Source organism: Hordeum vulgare, chromosome 3H (genome assembly GCF_904849725.1).
Source record: "Hordeum vulgare subsp. vulgare chromosome 3H, MorexV3_pseudomolecules_assembly, whole genome shotgun sequence".
Lineage (NCBI taxonomy): Eukaryota > Viridiplantae > Streptophyta > Magnoliopsida > Poales > Poaceae > Hordeum > Hordeum vulgare.
Genome location: NC_058520.1, coordinates 52,877,094 through 52,897,765, shown reverse-complemented (window position 1 = coordinate 52,897,765; position 20,672 = coordinate 52,877,094). Strand labels below are relative to the sequence as shown.

Below are 20,672 nucleotides of genomic sequence, written 5' to 3'. Positions count from 1 at the left end.
TCTTCAAACAGGACAGATTATGATGTAGATTATAAAAACTAAATGGATAGATTATTAAAAACTCATAATCTACTCTACACCAGCTAAAATCAGATTATAGATTGTTAATAACCCATTACCCTTGTAAAGTTGGGAATAATTACATTTCTACCACCGCCACCTTCCTCTTAAAAAACAGAGGGCAGACAGGTCATTATGCAATGTAAGACCTGGATTACAGTTTATATAATCTGATCTTCAAACATGTCCACCTAGATTATTTTTATAAACCAGATTATATAATCTATCTTCATAATCCAGATTATCATAATCTATTATGGTTTCATCCTTAAAAATATCTCTGCTTCTATCCACTCCAGAAGCGGGACACTTGTCACGAGAGGTCACACGCCTGGCCCGCCAAACCAGCCACTCTAACATATCCATTTTCCTCGTTGACGGAGTCCCCGCGGGAGCTCTAGAACTTTCCGCGTTGCCGCATCCCGCGTGTTCCACCACCTTCCAGAACCCAGACTCCCCGGCTCCGGCCACCGATATAAACTCCCTCCCCCTCCTCCTCCCGTCGCATCATCACCAAGGCATTCCACAAAAATCAGCAAACAATCCAACGCAGTCCAATCGGAGGAGATCCATCGATCAGCAAGCGAGGATGGAGGGCAGGATGTTTGGGCTGGAGACCCCGCTGATGACGGCGCTGCAGCACCTGCTGGACATCCCGGACGGCGAGGCCGGCGGACCTGGCCATGCCGGCGGCGAGAAGCAGGGCCCGACCCGCGCCTACGTCCGCGACGCGCGCGCCATGGCGGCCACCCCCGCCGACGTGAAGGAGCTGCCGGGCGCGTACTTGTTCGTGGTGGACATGCCGGGGCTCGGGTCCGGCGACATCAAGGTGCAGGTGGAGGACGAGCGGGTGCTGGTCATCAGCGGCGAGCGCAGGAGGGAGGAGAAGGAGGACGCCAGGTACCTGCGGATGGAGCGCCGCATGGGCAAGCTGATGCGCAAGTTCGTGGTCCCCGACAACGCCGACACGGAGAAGATCTCCGCCGTTTGCCGCGACGGCGTGCTCACCGTCACCGTCGACAAGCTGCCGCCGCCCGAGCCCAAGAAGCCCAAGACCATCCAGGTCCAGGTCGCCTGAGAGATGGATTGGACGACCGAACCAGAGAGAGGTCCTTTGCCTGCACGCCGGATCGAAGCTGAGTGGGTAGTGATCGTCTGATCGATGATTAGGGAGTGAGTTTCCTGAGATGCGTGATGTGTGTGTGTTTTCTATCTCTGCTCGTATGGTGTCCGAGTGTTGTGTGACTAGTTTTCGCTTTTAGTGCAATTTCAATCACATTTCGGGAAACATTTCGGGAAGTTCATTAATTTTGGATCATACGGAAATAATTGCCTTTCTTCAAAACATTTCAGTAAGGCCCGTTAATGGAGGTTTCTTTTAGGACGGCTTCATAGGCGTTCTGTTAAATGTCTCACACTAGAGAGTAGGGTTGTGTCTTACTTTCTCCGATTTAAAAAGAAACCTAGATGATTATTGATTGATTGTGAATGGACTAAAAAATGGCATTGACACTATGCATGTATATAGAAATAATACAACGAAATACTCCCTCCGTTCAGAAATACTTGTCCTAGAAATGAATAAAATAAAAGTACTCCCTCCTTTTCGGTTTATAGGGCTCAAATATGAAATCTCATCTATCGAGGTGAATTATGAATGGATGACACTAGTTCTAACTAGCCAATGAAATGTTTCTCACATATTCAATTTTCAAGGAAATAAATGTAGCATCCTTCCTTTCATTGGACTTGCATGATGCATGTAGAAAAAGATGCATGCATGGTCACTAATTTGCTTTTCCTTATCTCTATGAATTAAATATGGTGCGAGACTCAAAACACTTTAACTCAACTAGACTTAAAATGAGCCTAGTATAATGAAAATCTGAAATTTTAAAGATGAGCCCTATAAACCGGAAAAGAGGGAGTATCTATAACTAAAATAAGTCTAGATACATTCATTTCTAGGATAAGTATTTCCGAACGGAGGGAGTACTAACTAGCTGTTAGGAGTAAATGCAATGTGTTTTAAACTTTATTTATTATGGAAATACATGTAAATTTAATCGTGCCTTCTAAATTGGAGTAAATCGCAAAAAAGCCATAATGGGAGACGCTAAAACAGAAACCACCATCATTCGTTTTGTTTTAAAAAAACCATCACTATTATGCTGACAGTTTTCAAAAAACACTAATTAATTGATTAGAGCTGTTTAACACAGAATCTGATGGGCAAACACCGTGAGACTTGGTGCCACGTCATCACTTACAAGGGGACGGGCTGTCAGAAACGTTGTTAACTTGTGTTTAGTAACCTATCAGTGTTTTCTGAAAACTGTCAGCACAATAGTGATGTTTTTTAAAACAAAACGAATGATGGTGGTTTTCTGTTTTAGCGTCCTCAATTGTGATTTTTTTATAATTTTCTCTGCATGAGCACCAAATCATTAAATTTAGAGAAAACCTTTAAGAAACAATGCATTGGGCTAATAGTCTCTTAAGTTATTACCGTTCCTATGATAACGTGCTAAGAAACGATGCATTGGTACAGGCCTAAGGCTACTCGTAGTGGGCAGTATCATATAATAGTATCATGCATATGGTACTCTTGTATTTTCTTCGTGTGATGAACAAATTGCATATAGAAAATTTAGGACAAATTATGAAGTAAAGTAAAAAACTGCATTGGAAAAGTATAAGTCATCATCTCTCTCCTCTTTAATAACCAACACCCAATGAGTTAAGTGAATGTAAAAATTTAGAAGATCATGTGTAAAATATCATTGGTCTTGATTACCGCGTGATGAGAGAGAAGCATTTCCCCCATTTTTATGGACACATTTTGAAGTCAAATGTACACTCTTCACCGAACGGAGGAGTATGATACTATCTTCATAATGCACAATATTATAAATTATTATCATAGGTGATATCATTTATTGACATGCATGATACTTACTCTCTCCGTTCCTAAATATAAGACATTTTAGATATTTCACTATAGACTAGATATAGAGCAAAATGGGTGCATCTATGTCCTAAAATATGACTACATACATTCGTATGTAGTTCATACTGAAATATCTAAAAGGTCTTATATTTAGGAACGGAGGGAGTAGTAACATAGCATTTAACATGATACATTATCTACCTATGTTACTCTAACTCCCCTCTTTTTTTTCATTAATTGTGTGCCACATCAGCATGTTTACTAGTCCCAAGTACATTATACTAGCTATGATACCCCCACTATGACCAACCTAACCACCTAGCAGCCCCCTCACCCACCCATCGCGCCGCCCCGCTTGGGGGGAAAACTCTAGCCACGCCGCCGGGCGCCCCCCCCAAAAACCACCGCGTCGCCTTGCTCGGGCGACTCTGGGGGAAAACCCTACCCACGTCGCCGGGCGTTCCCCTCCACCCCCTCCCTCGGCGTCGTCGGGCAAGCCCGAGGACTATCAAGGATGGCGGCGGCGGGGCTTCCAGCTGCACTGTGTTTGTGCGGGGTGCCATGGATCTGGAACAACGCCTCCGTCGGCTCTGCGGCAGTGTGGACAGTGGATTCGGTGTCCTGTTCAAGCGGGCGGTGGGATCCTGGTGGTCGACCGCGACCGATGGCGGTTTTGCGGCGACCTGTGCGAGGTCTGGTGCCTCCCCTCCTTCCCTGTTTGGCATGTGAGCCTGCCTGGTCGGATCGTCTACCCTGGATCGCCGGCTCCCGGACAGGAGGTGCTGGTGGTGGCGAGTATGTGTGGGTGAACTCCCTGGTCGGCCGTGGCCGGTCGCATCGACGACGATGCCCGAGGGCACTGTTCCCTTCTCTGGAGGCGTCGGTATGGATTGATCCCCCACTTCCCCTTCCCACAGGTCTCCCGAGCGAAAGCCTTAACTTTGCTGGGCGACGGAGGCGCTCTCGACATCGTTCCCTTCTTGAAGGTGCCACTTTGGGAGCCTTGTGGTCGGGTGGCGCCTGTGGGTGGCAGCGACAGTGTGGCCCTCTTGTCCTAGCTTGAAACTTCCCCCTTCCGGTGGAGGTGTGCAGTGGCGTTGTTCTGCTCAGAAAGAGCATCCGACATCTCGTTGGGATGCGCTGACCCTCTCTACATGGTCATCTTTCACTGGCATCTAACCCATCTTCCGAGATCTTGTTCCTGGTGCTGCTTTCTCGAAGGTGGACCTCGGCGTCTTCGGCTTAGTCCTCATTTGGTCATCTTATGTTCCCATAGCGTGTGACATTTAGTTTTGTGATGTCCATCGTTCATGTATCTTACCCCATGTTCTTCTTTCTTTTGCGTGAAAGCATATACTGGTAATCCTGACCGATTGATGGCTTTGTTAATTCAAAGTCGGGCTAGGCTTGAGCCCCATTTCAGGCTCGATTGATGCCTTCTCTCTTAAGAAAACATTCCAGTAATCTTGGTAGCACACACAACTCCAAAAAATATTAAATCATTGTTTGATTTTTCAAAATATTTGTTTGGATCTCAAAATCAAAATTTAGAGGAAATTTAAGTCCCCTGACTGAAATGATAGACAAACTCACTAGATTTCAGTAAAGCTAGCGAGTTCACCCATGGTTGAATGTGTTTTGTGGTGGCTTTATGTATATATAATGCAAAATTTGGATGTACATTTGCAAGATACAATTACGTTTATACATAATACTCCCTCCATTTCAACGTATCCCAAAATTCATCTTTGACGACAAATTTGACCAATTATATGTGGGTGAAAGGACGTGGATGTCGCCTAGAGGGGGGGGGGGTGAATAGGCGCTTTAAAATAATTACGATTTAGGCTTGAACAAATGCGGAATAGAACTAACGTTTAATTTGTCAAGCACAAAACCTAAAACAACTAGGCTCACCTATGTGCACCAACAACTTATGCTAAGCAAGATAAACTTCTAGAGGTACCAAGTACCCAAGGGTAATAAGGTTCTCAACTTCTCACTTCCACGTATCACCGTGAAGAACTCAAATCGATGCACCAAATGCAATGGCAAGGGCACACGGAGTGCCCAAGTCCTTCTCTCCCAAATCCCACCAAAGCAACTAATGCTAGGGAGGAAAATGAGAGGAAGAACGAAGAAGAACACGAAGAACTCCAAGATATAGACCCAAGGGGTTCCCCTCACTTAGAGAAGAAAGTGATTGGTGGAAATGTGGATCTAGATCTCCTCTCTCTTTTCCCTCAAGAACTAGCAAGAATCATTGGAGGGATTGAGAGTTAGCAAGCTCGAAGAAGGTCAACAATGGGGGAAGAACACGAGCTGAAGATATAAGGTTCAATGGGGAAGAAGACCCCCTTTTATAGGTGGGAAAAAATCCAAACGTTATGCTTCACAGCCCGCACAGAGCGGTACTACCGCTCATGGGAGCGGTACTACCGCTCATGGGAGCGGTACTACCGCTTGATAGGTTCACCAACCATGCTGAGGCCAAAAAGTATGCACAAATAAAGTCCGATGGAGCAGTACTACCACTCCTAGAGAGGTACTACCGCTAGGGAGCGGTAGAAAAAATTACCACCGTTCCTAGAGCGGTACTACTGCTGGGTACAGAAACTGCTCTAACTTTCGCATACGAAACTCAGAATCGAGCAAACTCAAGCTCGTTGAATTCACAACGACAAGAGCTATCCAACAACGACATAAAATCTTAAGAACATGCAGCTAGAAAATGCCAATGATATAGAGAAGTGAGACCTCTATGAATGAAGAACCGGCAAAAACTTCCAACATCGAAAACATCATAGAAGATGCATATGGACCCCGTTTTCGATGAACTCGAGCTTGTCATGAAGATGATCATAAGCTCTAAAACTCACAAAGAGAAACACCAAACAAGAACCAAGAAATATGATGCAAGGATGCAAATGGTTTGAGCTCTCAACGAACGATACGATCAAGCTACTCACTCGAGAATCGCCCTTGACAGTACGACAATCTATCCTAAAATAGAAAACCTATCAAGGGCAAACCTATACCTTGCACCTAGTCCTCTTGAGCTAGATGATGATGATCTTGGCTTCCTCAAGATGGACTACCTTTCTTGATTGCCTTGGTTTGACGAAGACTAGTTGATTTCTCCCCCATACTCACTATGGGTGAGCCACTCTTTAGCACATCTTCACAAGTCCATTGCCACCACAATGGACGGCAAGCTTCAAGCATGATATCTTCGTGATACTCCACTTAAACTTGCACACTGCAATCTTGATGACGATCACCACTTGATGTCATCCTTCGTAGGTTGAATGAGATCTTCCTCTTGACGCAAACCCATGGAGACGCACCTAACCCCACATAGAACTCTCACAAGGACCATGGGTTAGTACACAAAAGCATAATGGACAATGCTTACCATACCATGGGATCACTTGATCCCTCTCGGTACATCTTGTACACTTTGTGTGTTGGTCATATTGATTTACTCTTTGCTTAGTCTTGATCAACCTTGTGTCTTTATGACCAATCTTTGGATAATACCTTGAATAACACCTTGGTCATCATATAAACTCCTTGACACCAACAGATGGACTTCAAGAAGTGCCTATGGACAAATCCTTCGAATATAACTTAAGGCAACCATTAGTCCATAGGGATTGTCATTAATTACCAAAACTACATATGGAGAAATATGCTCTAACAATCTCCCCCATTTTGGTAATTGATGACAATCAGTACAAGAGAGTTTATATAAGGAAATAAGCATAACCAAGCGCACACATACAAAGCTATAATGCATGCGTACAAGATGTAAATGCTTAAGCAATAAAAGCAAAACCTTCTACGCATCACCAAACTAAACTCTCTAAACTTCTCCCCCATTGGCATCGATTACCAAAATGGACAAAAAGTTTAGAAAGCCCATATAGTAGGTGGTCCTCCAAAAAGTGTGTACTTCTAAACAATAGTGCAAAGAAATACACAAATACAATTATAAACGTTGGAGGAAAATGAACTATATCGAGGACCCAAAGATTGCAACAAGGATCATATGTCACAAATACATACAAACGAGAGAAGGACACAATCAAAAGATACCAATAGAAACAAGCAATCATATGGTCCTTCGAACCACATGGATAAACGATATTATGATAAGGACAATAGTTTGTTTTATCAAAACTAGAGAAGCTCCCCGTGATTTGTGCACTAATAAGATTTTTTTTGATACAAGTGCACAAAATAGGATCGTTGCTCCCCCAAAATTAATAAAAACACACAACAAGTGAAAGAAAATAGATGAGACAATAAGTATATCACTTGCACAAAACATATATTTGAGCAACATGTAAAAGAGGCAACTTAAGAGTAGGCTCGACCAAAATGATGTGTGTGAGTCATGGAAAGGTACTTGAGAAGACTAAGGTGAGGATGAGCATTACTCATTAATATAGTCTTGAAGAAATAAGGACAAAGTGCAAGACATATCCTTCCCACACACACACTACTAGCAAATAGGTTCACAAGCTTACTAATAAACAAATTGAGAACCAATGCTTGTGACAACCCATTGTGAAGAAAGGAAATAATAACCTTGTCAAGAGAAGGGATACCAACCACAATGTCAACACCCTTGTCAAGACAGGTATGAGGAAAAATAATCTTCACCACCAAAGAGTGCATCAAGATGCAAGGATAAAAGATCCACACTCAAGACAAATCCTTCCACGAAGCCACCAAAAACTGAAAAAGGAAATGCAACGGTGGACGTGAAAGAAAAGAGGATATCAACTAGAGATGTAACTTCTCTCATGTGTAAAAGATTCTAGGTAGAAGAAAATCATGATGATATATATCCATAAAGAAAGATGTACACACGAAATGGTTACAAGAAGGAACAAACAAGATATCCAAAAGGAAGTCATAAATATACCAATAAGATCTTTGGTTGGAAGCATAACACATGGCCTAATATTTTCTTATTGTACAATATGAACTTTCAAATTATGAACATCAAAGACATCCCAACTAGCAATAATACATCATCGTTCGGATGCTTTCAGGAAGGAAACAAGTACCACAAGAACGAATCAAGAAATTCATACCATGATGCAACCTACGAAAGATTGAATGCAAGAAATGTATGCATAAAGTAGATACTTGTTACCGAGATAGCACTGGATTGATGTAGTAGATAGTTATTCGTTGATCATCCTAGCTTGGCTCCAATAAGCACATGGTGTTAACACCTTCCTTGTAGGTGAGCCGAGCATCCAATGCCTCTCCAATTGTTCCTAGAACAACAAAACAAACAAAATGGTGCCCAAACTCATTGGGACCAAAGAGTTAGAAAACCAAAAATTCATAGGACAAACTCCACATAAATATGTGCATATAGATATGAAATTGAATTTCATGCACACTTTAGCCAATTTATGACAAGGTGGAGTTTCCCCTATATATCGGGTCAAGGAAAGAAAGCATGCAAAAGAAACTATATGTATATAGTAAATATGCATGCTCAAGGCATTCAAAAATCAAATCAACACGTAGTTGATAAGACACCAAAATACAAGGTATGAAGTGAAAATAAAATACCAAACAAAAAAATTATCACTTGAAGGATACCAATTAAAAGATACATCAAAGAATGATATCCATTGACAGATGCCAGACAAAAGGAAACACGATACCAATTGAAGGAAAACAAACACGAGGTATCTAGTTTCCAAAAGAGAGCTAGGTTCCAAACAAACCAAACCCTCGACAAATTTTCATGATGGCACAAAGCGTCATAAAGAGCAAGACTTGCCTCCCATCAACACGCACTTGATGGGGATCAACATATGTTACGATAAACGCATAAAGAGAGTGTTCTAAAGAAAATAGTATAGCTCCCCAAGATATGTGCATTATATAGAATTTGCATTTGAATACAAAAAGCACAAGATAGAACCATCACCTTCACTATATCGATAAGAACACTAGACATGTTCAAATAGATCCACAAAAGGCAAGGAAGACAAACGATACACAAAATCCAATGTAAAGATGATTAGCAATGTCTACCACATGAAGGGAATAACAATTGTCAAAGGACAAAAATTATTTGGAAATAATTCCTATTGGTAGAATGCAAATATATATAGCATCATTTTTACTCCAAAACACAGGAAAATGACACTTGTAGAGCTAACTTGCCACCTAGGAACAAGATAATTTACAATATCAACACTAAGTGGCAATATCTCAAATATACACATTTTCTAGGCTTGTAATATCCACATAGCATATTACTCCCCCATAATGTGATAACTAACAAAATTGACAAGTGGCAAAAGAAAACCAACAAGAGATAATTAATGGATCATTTATAATTTGAATTTCTCATGAGTAAGACATACCACATAGAGACTAGATAATCTTGAAACATCAATACTAAGTGGGATTCCTCATGTATACACATTTAGAGGATTGTGAGGTGCGCAAAGCACATCACTCCCCTAAAATGGGATAATCCAATAATCTCTCACAAAAGCCAACAAAGATACAAACAAGATGCAAAAAGGCTCAATACAAGACTCACATATACATGATGTGCAAACCAACCTACACATATTCGATTACTCAAGATAAGCAAGTTGGAAGCACAACATATACAAACACATGCAAGGTACAAAACCACAACATGCAAAGGGGCAAGTAACTAACAATGTAAAAAAATTAAGTACAAGTTACCATAAGGAGGCACATTGGATATGAGATAGAAACTCGATAATCCAAATGACTTGTCTTGAGATAATATGAATGATGAAGACCCCTTAATTCTTCATTATGTATCCAAGTCTCCAATGTCCTCCACATTCACCTATTGATAAAGTTTGAGCTTGTTGGTCCCCAACCATGTTGGGTCCTAAGAGGTTAGTCACAATAGGCTTGGCAACCCAAATGGTACTTTTCTTGCCACCACTTTGAGTACCAAAAAACTTGGCAAACACATTGCCAACCTTATCATTACTAAGAGAATAGATATCATCAATAATGATTGGGTTGGATAAATTACCTCTCGTGCAAGAAGAAGCAAAGTGGCCCTTCTCACGACATAAGTAGAAACATCTACCCTTTAATTTCTTCCCTATTGATTTCTCAACATGAGGAGTGTTGGCTTGGGTCTTCTTGGGAAGAGGCCTTTCTTGAACCTATAGTTGAGTATGTGATTGAACTCCTGGCCGCTTCTCTTGTTGCTTGTGACTTTGGGGCTTCTTCTTTAGTGTGCAAGATCTAACATGGTGCCCTTCAATTTTGCACTTGAAGCAAATAATCTTGCCCGAATTCTTGACTTGTTCTTGGCCCTTATTCTTGAAGTTTTTGGACTTCTTATTCTTGTTGGAGTTGAATCCAAGTCCATCTTTGTCATTCGGGGATTTTTGCCCACACAAGACATTGTTGAGTGTGGACATCCCCTCATGACTCTTTTCCAAGTCTTTCCTCAAAGAAGTGACTTGGGCCTTGAGCTCTTCGATTTCCTCTACATGGTTAGTATCAACACAAGTACTAGTGGAAGTATAAGCTTCATTGTTAGAGCAACATGGCAAGGAAAGTAATTCATCACAAGAGGTAGCAACATTATGAGTAAAAGAATTACGAGGACTAGCACATGGCAATATAACATTTTGACTAGAAGTAGTGCCATTGTCCACATGAGGCTCACTTGATGTTACCTTGGTAGTAATAGCCTCATGAGCTAACTTTAGCACATTATGGGACGCTAGAAGATCATCATGAGAGTTTGTGAGCATTACATGACTTTCTTCCAATTTCCCATAATTGCTAGATAGCAACTCAAGTTGAGCCCTTAGCTCAACATTCTCCTTTAAAATGGATGCTTCACAAGAAATAGAGTTAGTAGCACAAGCATCATTATTAATAACTAGTCGTCAACCCGTGCGTTCACACGGGCTAGTTATGTGTATCTTAGGTTCTATTTTATAGACGATAGTTGTTTCTATGGGGATGTATCAGATCTATATATTTTAAGGGGAATGTTTACTCAAGTGAGTGAATCAGTCTTAACGATTGAAGGTACACCAAATAAATTTGAACTAAATGACATACTAACAACTTAAGGATTTGCAAATAAGATAACATCATAACTTCCATAGAGCCTATGTTGTCCAAGATAGGAAGAGAGTTGTAATCTTTATGTATATAGTACAAAGACAAATAACACTTATTAAGGGCCTATGGAATAAAATTACAAACATTCAAACTTGTACTTTAGCATGGCATTCTGCATCAAGAATCATAGCCCATGTGTGACATGCCATATGTATGTTGACCTCTTATATTACTTGACCGGGTCGAGGAAAGAAAGGTGAAAAGAAGTCATGTAAATTGTTGGACAGTAGCGATGTTGGCTTCAACGATACACCGTCACCTATGAAATCTCATGCATCCATTGTTGAGCGTAAAACAATGGTTGCATACCTCTCATATATGTATGTAACTATGGTTAGATAATGGGCATAGAAGCTGAATCCATGATGTGCTACAACCGTGGATTTTTTTTGTAAAACCCCAAATCATCGATGACGGCGAAGTCAATAGCTCTGGTGATCAGCCAAAGTACCTCATTGATCCAGCTGTGTGGCATTGTTATACATGTATAGTGAAGAAACAGGAGATAACTTGTGAAAATAATGTATATTAATTAAGTAGGAGAATATGCATGGTCAAGTTACTTTTCTCCCTGGCTTTGCATAGTGTATGTCATAAATTTCTTGAATGCTTTTGTCTTCACGTACTTGTCCAAAAGCATCATATTGGTATATTAATTAAGTTGAAATTAAGATACATGAAAAAGGAGTATATGGTTCTATTAATATGGAAGCTTTTTTGTGCATAGGGTTCCATTTATTAGCACACAACTTATAAGAGACACACAAAAAAATTCACACCGTATTGACATGATGTTGTATTAGCCTTAGTATGAAGCAACAAAAAAAACATGAAATATGAACAATGTCGGGGTTGCCAGGCTTTTTACAGAAATTTGTGCGAGTAGTCATCTTAGCTTTGTTTGAGATGGATGAAATAGAACATATGAGAATCATCGGATTCAGTGAAAGAAAAAACAGACACGTGGTTGTGCCATGTTGTATGTGTGCATGTTGCTGGTTACACTTATGCTAATCCTGATCAATTAAGCTAGCCGGGAGCACCAAGTTTGCCACATATGTATTTTTGCTCATGAAAGAATCCATCCATCTGCTTGCGTAGGTAGAACGTGTGCATGGCTGGATACTTGGGTTCCTCTGTAACATCGATCGGCTTAGAAAAAAATAAGTCGATACCTACTCGTGACATGCGTACATTGTTTTTTTTACCAGAAGTGACATGCGTACAAGACTGGAAAGTATTGGCCAGTCGGCCGAGCGGCTTTTATTTCTTCTGTTTTTTTATAAATGAAGAGTCATGTTTATTTACAAACAGTTTAACTTGGGACCACACTTATTGTTTTTTCTGCATGAGAATTACATGGATTAATCTACACCGTTATAACTCGGTCCCACAAAATTAACGGTTCATAAATTCTAATTAACGTGGGAATTTGTAGGAAGTGCCTAATTAGTATAAGTATAGATAAGAGGAGAAGGCAACTTGGCAAGCTCTTTAGCATATGATGCTTCAAGTTGAGCATGAGACTCGGTGAGTTCGATGAGCGAACTCTTAATAGCCCTTGAGCCATTTTCGAGGTGCTCATAGTCCTCAAGGAGTTTAGCATGTGCAACTTCAAGCTTATCATTTTTAGTTCTAAAATCATTAGACAACTCGAGAGCTCTATCACGAGATTCCTTTAATCTGGATAATTCTAGAGCAAAGGTCTCCTCAAGAGATTCCTTGGTGGTTTGTTCATTTTCAAGAGCTTGAGATAGCTCTGCGATCTCATTAGCGTAATCAAGCTCATGACCTCCATTGCCTCAATGGTGGCCTCATGATCCTCAAGATGAGCTTCCAACTCCTCAATGTATTTCTTGCCCTCAGTGGCAATAGACATGATTTCCAAGAAGTTGGAATAGGAAAGTTTATTCTTATAAAGAGATTTAAAAATCATTTCACCCTTAATTTTTAAGGATGCAATATTATCAGTCTCTTCATCATTATGCTCATCCCCATTATCATCAACATCATCATCATGAGATATATTGGGATTCAAAGTAGGAGATACCTTTGAAGCCTTAGCCATAAGGCAAAAGTGAGTAACAATAGATGATGATGTAGGATCCCTTGAAGCATCATTCAAGGCCACATCTTGTTCCGTGGAGTCATGAATTTCCTCTATATTGTTAGCACAACAACTCAAGGAAATAGATACATTTTTATCATGGCAACAAGATATAGGAAGCATATCATCATGAGATTTAGTCAAGCAGTTTTTACATGATATGCAAGGACTATCAACACAAGCATGTAAAACATTTAGAGTGCTCGAAGTGTTAACGCCCAAAGATAAAGCATTGCAATAATATACCGATGAAGGATCATCAATAATAAACCCACTATCATCATTGCAGTGAACACCACTACTCACCATATCATTACCTTGTGGCAATCCATATGTAGGTGAAGTAGATGAAGTTGAGAAGACCACACGACCGAAGGTAGAGGGAGAACAATCATCCCTACAAATCTTCGACACACCATTTTTATCTTGAAGCTTTGTCCACAACTCATGAGCATCCCGGAATGGCATGAGTTGAAATATAACTACATTGCTCAAAGCATCAAAAAGCACATTAGAAGCTTGAGCATTGAGATAATAGTTTTTCTCATCATCTAAAGATATATTTTGAGAATCCTTTGGAGGAGAAAAACCCATATCTATAATTCACTCTAAATTTGGGTCCATGACCCTAAAGAGATTAAGCATGCGAATTACCCAAACATCAAAATTTGTGCCATCGAAACTAAGAGTGTCAGAGAATCATAATCCCCTAGTCGACATCCTTACTCTCTAGGTGATTAAACCTAATAAAGAGAGACCTAGCTCTGATACCAATTGAAAGGATGTCGATGTCGCCTAGAGGGGGGGGGGTGAATATGCGCTTTAAAATATTTACGGTTTAGGCTTGAACAAACGCGGAATAAAACTAACGTTTGATTTTTCAAGCACAAAACCTAAAACAACTAGGCTCACCTATGTGCACCAACAACTTATGCTAAGCAAGATAAACAGCTAAGTGATAGCAAGATATATGACAAGAAACAATATGGCTATCACAAAGTAAAGTGCATAAGTAAAGGGTTCGGGTAATAGATAACTGAGGCACGCGGAGATAATGATGTATCCCAAAGTTCACACCCTTGCGGATGCTAATCTCCGTTGGAGCGGAGTGGAGGCACAATGCTCCCCAAGATGCCACTAAGGCCACCGTAATCTCCTCACGCCCTCGCACAATGCAAGATGTCGTGATTCCACTAAGGGACCCTTTGTTGGAAATATGCCCTAGAGGCAATAATAAATTGGTTATTATTATATTTCCTAGTTCATGATAATTGTCTATTATTCATGCTATAATTGTATTAACCAGACACTGTAATACATGTGTGACTATATAGATCACAATGTGTCCCTAGTAAGCCTCTAGTTGGCTAGTTCGTTGATCAATAGATGATTATGGTTTCTTGATCATGGACATTGGATGTCATTGATAACGGGATCACATCATTGGGGAATGATGTGATGGACAAGACCCAATCCTAAGCATAGCACTGGATCGTGTTGTTCGTCTGCTAAAGCTTTTCTAATGTCAAGTATCGTTTCCTTAGACCGTGAGATTGTGGAACTCCCAAATACCGTAGGAGTGCTTTGGGTGTACCAAACGTCACAACGTAACCGGGTGATTATAAAGGTGCACTACGGGTATCTTCGAAAGTGTCTGTTGAGCTGTATGAATCGAGACCGGGATTTGTTACTCAGTGTGACGGAGAGATATCTCTGGGCCCACTCGGTAAACCATCATCATATTGAGCTCAGTGTGACTAAGGGGTTAGCCACAGGATGATGTGTTACGGAACGAGCAAAGAGACTTGCTGGTAACGGGATTGAACAAGGTATAGGGATACCGACGATCGAATCTCGGGCAAGTATCATACCGATGGACAAAGGGAATTGCATACGAGATTGATTGAATTCTTGACATCGTGGTTCATCCGATGAGATCATCGTGGAACATGTGGGAACCAACATGGATATCCATATCCCGCTGTTGGTTATTGGCCGGAGAGATGTCTCGGTCATGTCTGCAAGTCTCCCAAACCCGTAGGGTCTACACACTTAAGGTTCGATGATATTACGTTTATAGGGAAATAGTGTACGTGGTTACCGAAGGTTGTTCGGAGTCTCGGATGAGATCTTGGACATCACGAGGAGCTCCAGAATGGTCCGGAGGTAAAGATTGATATATAGGATGAGGGGTTTTGGATACCGGAAATGTTTCGGGCGTCACCGATAACGTACAGGGACCACCGGAAGGGTTCCGGGGGTCCACCGGGAGGGCCCACCAACCCCAAAGGCTAGCATGGGCCAAGAGGTGGAAGGGAACCAGCCCAGAGTAGGCTGGTGCGCCTCCCACCTAGGTCCAAGGCGCAGGAAGAGAGGGAAGGGGGGAAACCCTAGCGCAGATGGGCCTAAGGCCCATCTGGGGTGCGCCACCCCCTCTCCCTTGCCCTGGCCGGCACCACCAGCCCTAGATGGGGCTGATGCACCCTTTGGGGGTGGGAACCCTAAAGGGGGCGCCCCCTCCCTCTCCCCCTATATATAGTGGAGGTTTTGGCTGATTTGAGACACACGAAATCTCTCTCTCGGCGCAGCCCTGCTTCTCCCCTTCCTCCACTTCCGCGGTGCTTGGTGAAGCCGTGTCAGAATACCTCGTAGATCCACCGCCACCGCGCCGTCGCGCTGCCAGAGCTCTCCCTCAACCTCTCCCTCCTTCTTGCTGGATCAAGGCGTGGGAGACGTGATAACCCACAGGTGTAGGGGATCGCAACAGTTTTCGAGGATAGAGTATTCAACTCAAATTTGTTGGTTCGCACAAGGGGAAAAGAAAGAATATTCTCAAGTATTAGCAGCCGAGTTTGTCAGATTCAACCACACCTGAAAGATTAGTGTCTGCAAGCAAAGTATCAGTAGCAAAGTGGTATGATAGCAACGGTGCCAGAAACGATCTGTTGACGGCAGACTATTCCTAACTGTAGTATCAATGGCGCTTGTAAGTTGCCCGTGGACGGAGAACTATTCTTCCCCGACAACGTTGACGAAAAAGGATCTTGCAACAAGTAACAACGAAGTAGCAAGGAACAGCAGTAGAAGCAGCAGCAGAGTAACAGCAGTAGCAATAGAGTGACAACAACAGCAACAGAGTGGCCCAATCCCTTTTGTAGCAAGGGACAAGCCTAGACAAAGTAACGTAGCAAGGACCAGTAGTAAAAGACTCGTAGGCAGTGGATCGGTGATGGATGAGTATGAAGGATACGATTCATCATGTAACAGCTATAACACGGAGAGATAAGTAGCTAGCTCCCGTTCGTCAATCTAATGTAGGCATGTATTCCATACGTAGTCATACGTGCTTAGGGAAAAGAACTTGCATGACATCTATTGTCCATCCCTCCCGTGCCAGCGGGGTCCTAATGGAAACTACGAGATATTAAGGTTCTCCTTTTAATAAAGAACCGGACCAACGCATTAACACGCGGTGAATACATGAACTCCTCATACTATGGTCATCTCCGGGAGTGGTTCCGGCTATTGTCACTCCGGGGTTGCCGGGTCATAACACATAGTAGGTGACTACAACTTGTAAGATAGGATCTAAAACACACATATATTGGTGACAACATAATAGGTTCGGATCTGAAATCATGGCACTCGGGCCCTAGTGACAAGCATTAAGCATAGCCAAGTAGTAGCAACATCAATCTAGAACATAGTGGATACTAGGGATCAATCCCCGTCAAAAACTAACTCGAGTACATGATAGATCTCATCCAACTCATCACCGTCCAGCAAGCCTACAATGAGATTACTCATGAACGATGAAGAGCATCATGGAATTGTCGATGGAGAAAGGTTGATGATGACGATTGCGACGATTTCCCCTCTCCGGAGCCCGAAACGGACTTCAGATCTGCCCTCGGGATGAAGAATAGGATGTGGCGGCGCCTCCGTATTGTAAAACGTGATGAACCCTTCTCTCTGAATTTTTTTCCGGGCGAGATGGAAGATATAGAGCTGAGTTTGGGGGCGGTGGATCCACGTGGGCCCCACAAGCCCTCACGGCGCGGCCAGGGGGGCTGGCCGCGGCCTGTGGGCTTGTGGCCCACTGGTCACCTCCTCCGGTGGATCTTTGCGCAGGTATTTTTATTTTATTCCAGAAAAAATCTCCGTAAATGTTCTGGACATTCCGAGAACTTTTATTTCTGCACAAAAACAACACCATGGCAATTGTGTTGAAAATAGCGTCAGTCCGAGTTAGTTCCATTCGAATCATGCAAATTAGAGTCCAAAACAAGGGCAAAAGAGTTCGGAAAAGTATATACGACGGAGACGTATCATGACATCATCAGGCTGTACGTGTGTTGAACGCGGAGGTGCAGTGATTCGGCACATAGATCGGAACCGACCGCGATCTGAATCGCTGCGAGTACGACTCCATCGACCGCGTTCTAGTAACGCTTCCGCTTAGCGATCTTCAAAGGTATGAAGATGCTCTACCCCATCACTCCTTGCTGGTTTCTCCATAGATAGATCCTTGTATGGCGTAGGAAAATTTTGAATTTACTACGTTCCCCATCAGTGGCATCCGAGCCAAGGTTCTGTGCGTAGATTCTATGCACGAGTAGAATACAAAAGTTGTGGGCGCTGATTTTGTCAATTGCTTGCCGTTACTAGTCTTATCTTGATTCGGCGGCATCGTGGGATGAAGTGGCCCGGACCGACTTTACACGTACTCTTACGTGAGACTGGTTCCACCGACAGACATGCACTTGTTGCATAAGGTGGCTAGTGGGTGTCTGTCTCTCCCACTTTAATCAGATCGGATTCGATGAAGAGGGTCCTTATGAAGGGTAAATAGCATTGGCATATGAACGTTGTGGCTGTCATATAGGTAAGAAACGTTCTTGCTAGAAACCCAAATCAGCCACGTAAAATTTGCAACAACAATTAGAGGACGTTTAACTTGTTTTTGTAGGGTATGCTATGTGATGTGACATGGCCAAAAGAATTTGATGTTACATGTGTGATGTATGAGATTGATCATGTTCTTGTAATAGGATTCACGACTTGCATGTCGATGAGTATGACAACCGGCAGGAGCCATAGGAGTTGTCTTAATTTATTGTATGAGATGCAACGCCATGTTGATTACTTTACTTTATCGCTAACGGTTAGCTATAGTAGTAGAAGCAATAGTTGGCGTGACAACTTCACAGAGACACAATGATGGAGATCATGGTGTCATGCCGATGACGATGATGATCATGGTGCCCCGAAGATGATGATCAAAGGAGCAAGATGATATTGGCCATATCATGTCACTATATGATTGCATGTGATGTTTATCATATTTTACATCTTATTGCTTAGAATGACGGTAGCAGATATAAGATGATCCCTCATTAAAATTTCGAGATAAGTTTTCCCCTAAGTGTGCACCGTTGCGAAGGATCGTTGTCTCAAAGCACCACATGATGATCGGGTGTGATAGATTCTAATGTTCGCATACAAAGGGTGTAAGCGAGTTTACACACGCAAAACACTTAGGTTGACTCGACGAGCCTAGCATGTAGAGACATGGCCTCGAATACGGGAGACCGGAAGGTCGAACATGAGTCGTATGGTTGATACGATCAGCATGGAGATGCTCACCATTGATGAATAGTCCGTCTCACGTGATGATCTGACACGGGCTAGTCGACGTGGATCATGTATCACTTGGATGACTAGAGGGATGACGATCTGAGTGGGAGTTCATTAAATAATTTGATTAGATGAACTTAATTATAATGATCATAGTCAAAAGGTCTTTGCAAATTATGTTATAACTTGCGCTATAGCTCCACGGGTTTTTGATATGTTCCTAGAGAAAACTTAGTTGAAAGATAGAAGTAGCAATTGTGCGGACTGGGTCCGTTAACTAAGGATTGTCCTCATTGCTAAGCAGAAGGCTTATGTCCTTAATGCACCGCTCGGTGTGATGAACCCCAAGCATGGTCTATAGATGTTGCGAACATCTGACATACACGTCTTTTATAACTACATGATAGTTCAATGCATATTGCTTAAACGGCTTAGAATTGAGGCGCTAAAGACATTTCGAACGTCACGGGACATATGAGATGTTCCAGGAGATGGAATTGGGATTTCATACTCCTGTCCTTGTTGAGAGGTATGAGACCTCCGACAAGATTCTTTGTCCACAAAGTAAGGAGAAAAACTCAATCGTTGAGCATGTTCTCAGATTGTGAGAGTACTACAAGTTGCTTGAATCGAGTGGGAGTTGATCTTCCAGATGAGATAGTGATAGTTCCCCAGAGTCACTGCCACCAAGCTGCTAGAGCTTCGTGATGAACTACAAAATATCAGGGATGGATATTATGATCCTTGAGTTATTCACGATGTTTGACACCATGAAAGTAGAAATTAAAAGAAGCAACAATTGTTGATGGTTCGTAAAACCACTAGTCTCAAGAAGGGCAAGGGAAAGAAGGGATACTTCATGAAACAACAAACCAGTTGCTCCTCTAGTGAAGAGACCCGAGGTTGAACCCAAACCCGAGACTAAGTGCTTCTGTAATAAGGGGAACAGTCACTGAAGCGGAACTACCCTAGATACTTGGTAGATGAGAAGGCTGGAAAAGTCGACAAAAGTACATTGGATATACATGATATTGATGTGTACTTTACTAGTACTCCTAGTAGCACCAGGGTATTAGATACCGGTTCGATTGCTAAGTGTTAGTAACTCGAAATAAAATTTGCGAAATAAACGGAGACTAGCTGAAAGCGAGGTGACGATGTGTGTTGGAAGTGTTTCCAAGGTTGATGTGATCAAACATCACACGCTCCCTCTACCATCGAGATTAGTGTTAAACCTAAATATTTGTTATTTGGTGTTTGCATTGAGCATAGACATAATTGGATTATGTTAATGGCAAAACGATTATTCATCTAAAGAGAATAATGGTTATTCTGTTTACTTGAATAATACCTTCAATGGTCTTGCACCTAAAATGAATGGTTTATTGAATCTCGATTGTAGTGATACACATGTTCATAATATTGTTGCCAAAAGATACAAAGTAGTAATGATAGTACCGCTTAATTGTGGCAGTGCTGCTTGAGTCATATTGGTATAAATGCATGAAGAAGCTCCATGCTGATGGATCTTTGTACTCACTCATTTTTGAAACGTTTGAGACATGCAAACCATGCCTGTTGGTATAAATGCATGAAGAAACTCCATGCGGATGGACCATTTGGACTCACTTGATTTTTGAATCACTTGAGACATGCAAATCATACCACATGGGCAAGATGACTGAAGCCCTCGTTTTCTTGTGAGATGGAACAAGAAATAACTTGTTGGAAGTAATAAAT

At 42.0% G+C, this 20,672-nt stretch overlaps 1 protein-coding gene across 1 annotated transcript; it reads left to right on the top strand.

Moving 5' to 3' along the window:
• The first annotated feature begins 429 nt into the window (after positions 1-429).
• On the top strand, positions 430-1,405 carry LOC123439497 (17.5 kDa class II heat shock protein-like). The gene has a single exon (XM_045116212.1). It carries the CDS (start codon positions 650-652, stop codon positions 1,136-1,138), a length of 489 nt encoding a protein of 162 aa, XP_044972147.1. The 5' UTR covers positions 430-649; the 3' UTR covers positions 1,139-1,405.
• The last annotated feature ends 19,267 nt before the right edge of the window (positions 1,406-20,672 follow it).

Coding starts and splice junctions, on each gene's coding strand:
- LOC123439497 (XM_045116212.1), top strand. CDS start 650: ATGGAGGGCAGGATGTTTGGGCTGGAGACCCCGCTGATGACGGCGCTG.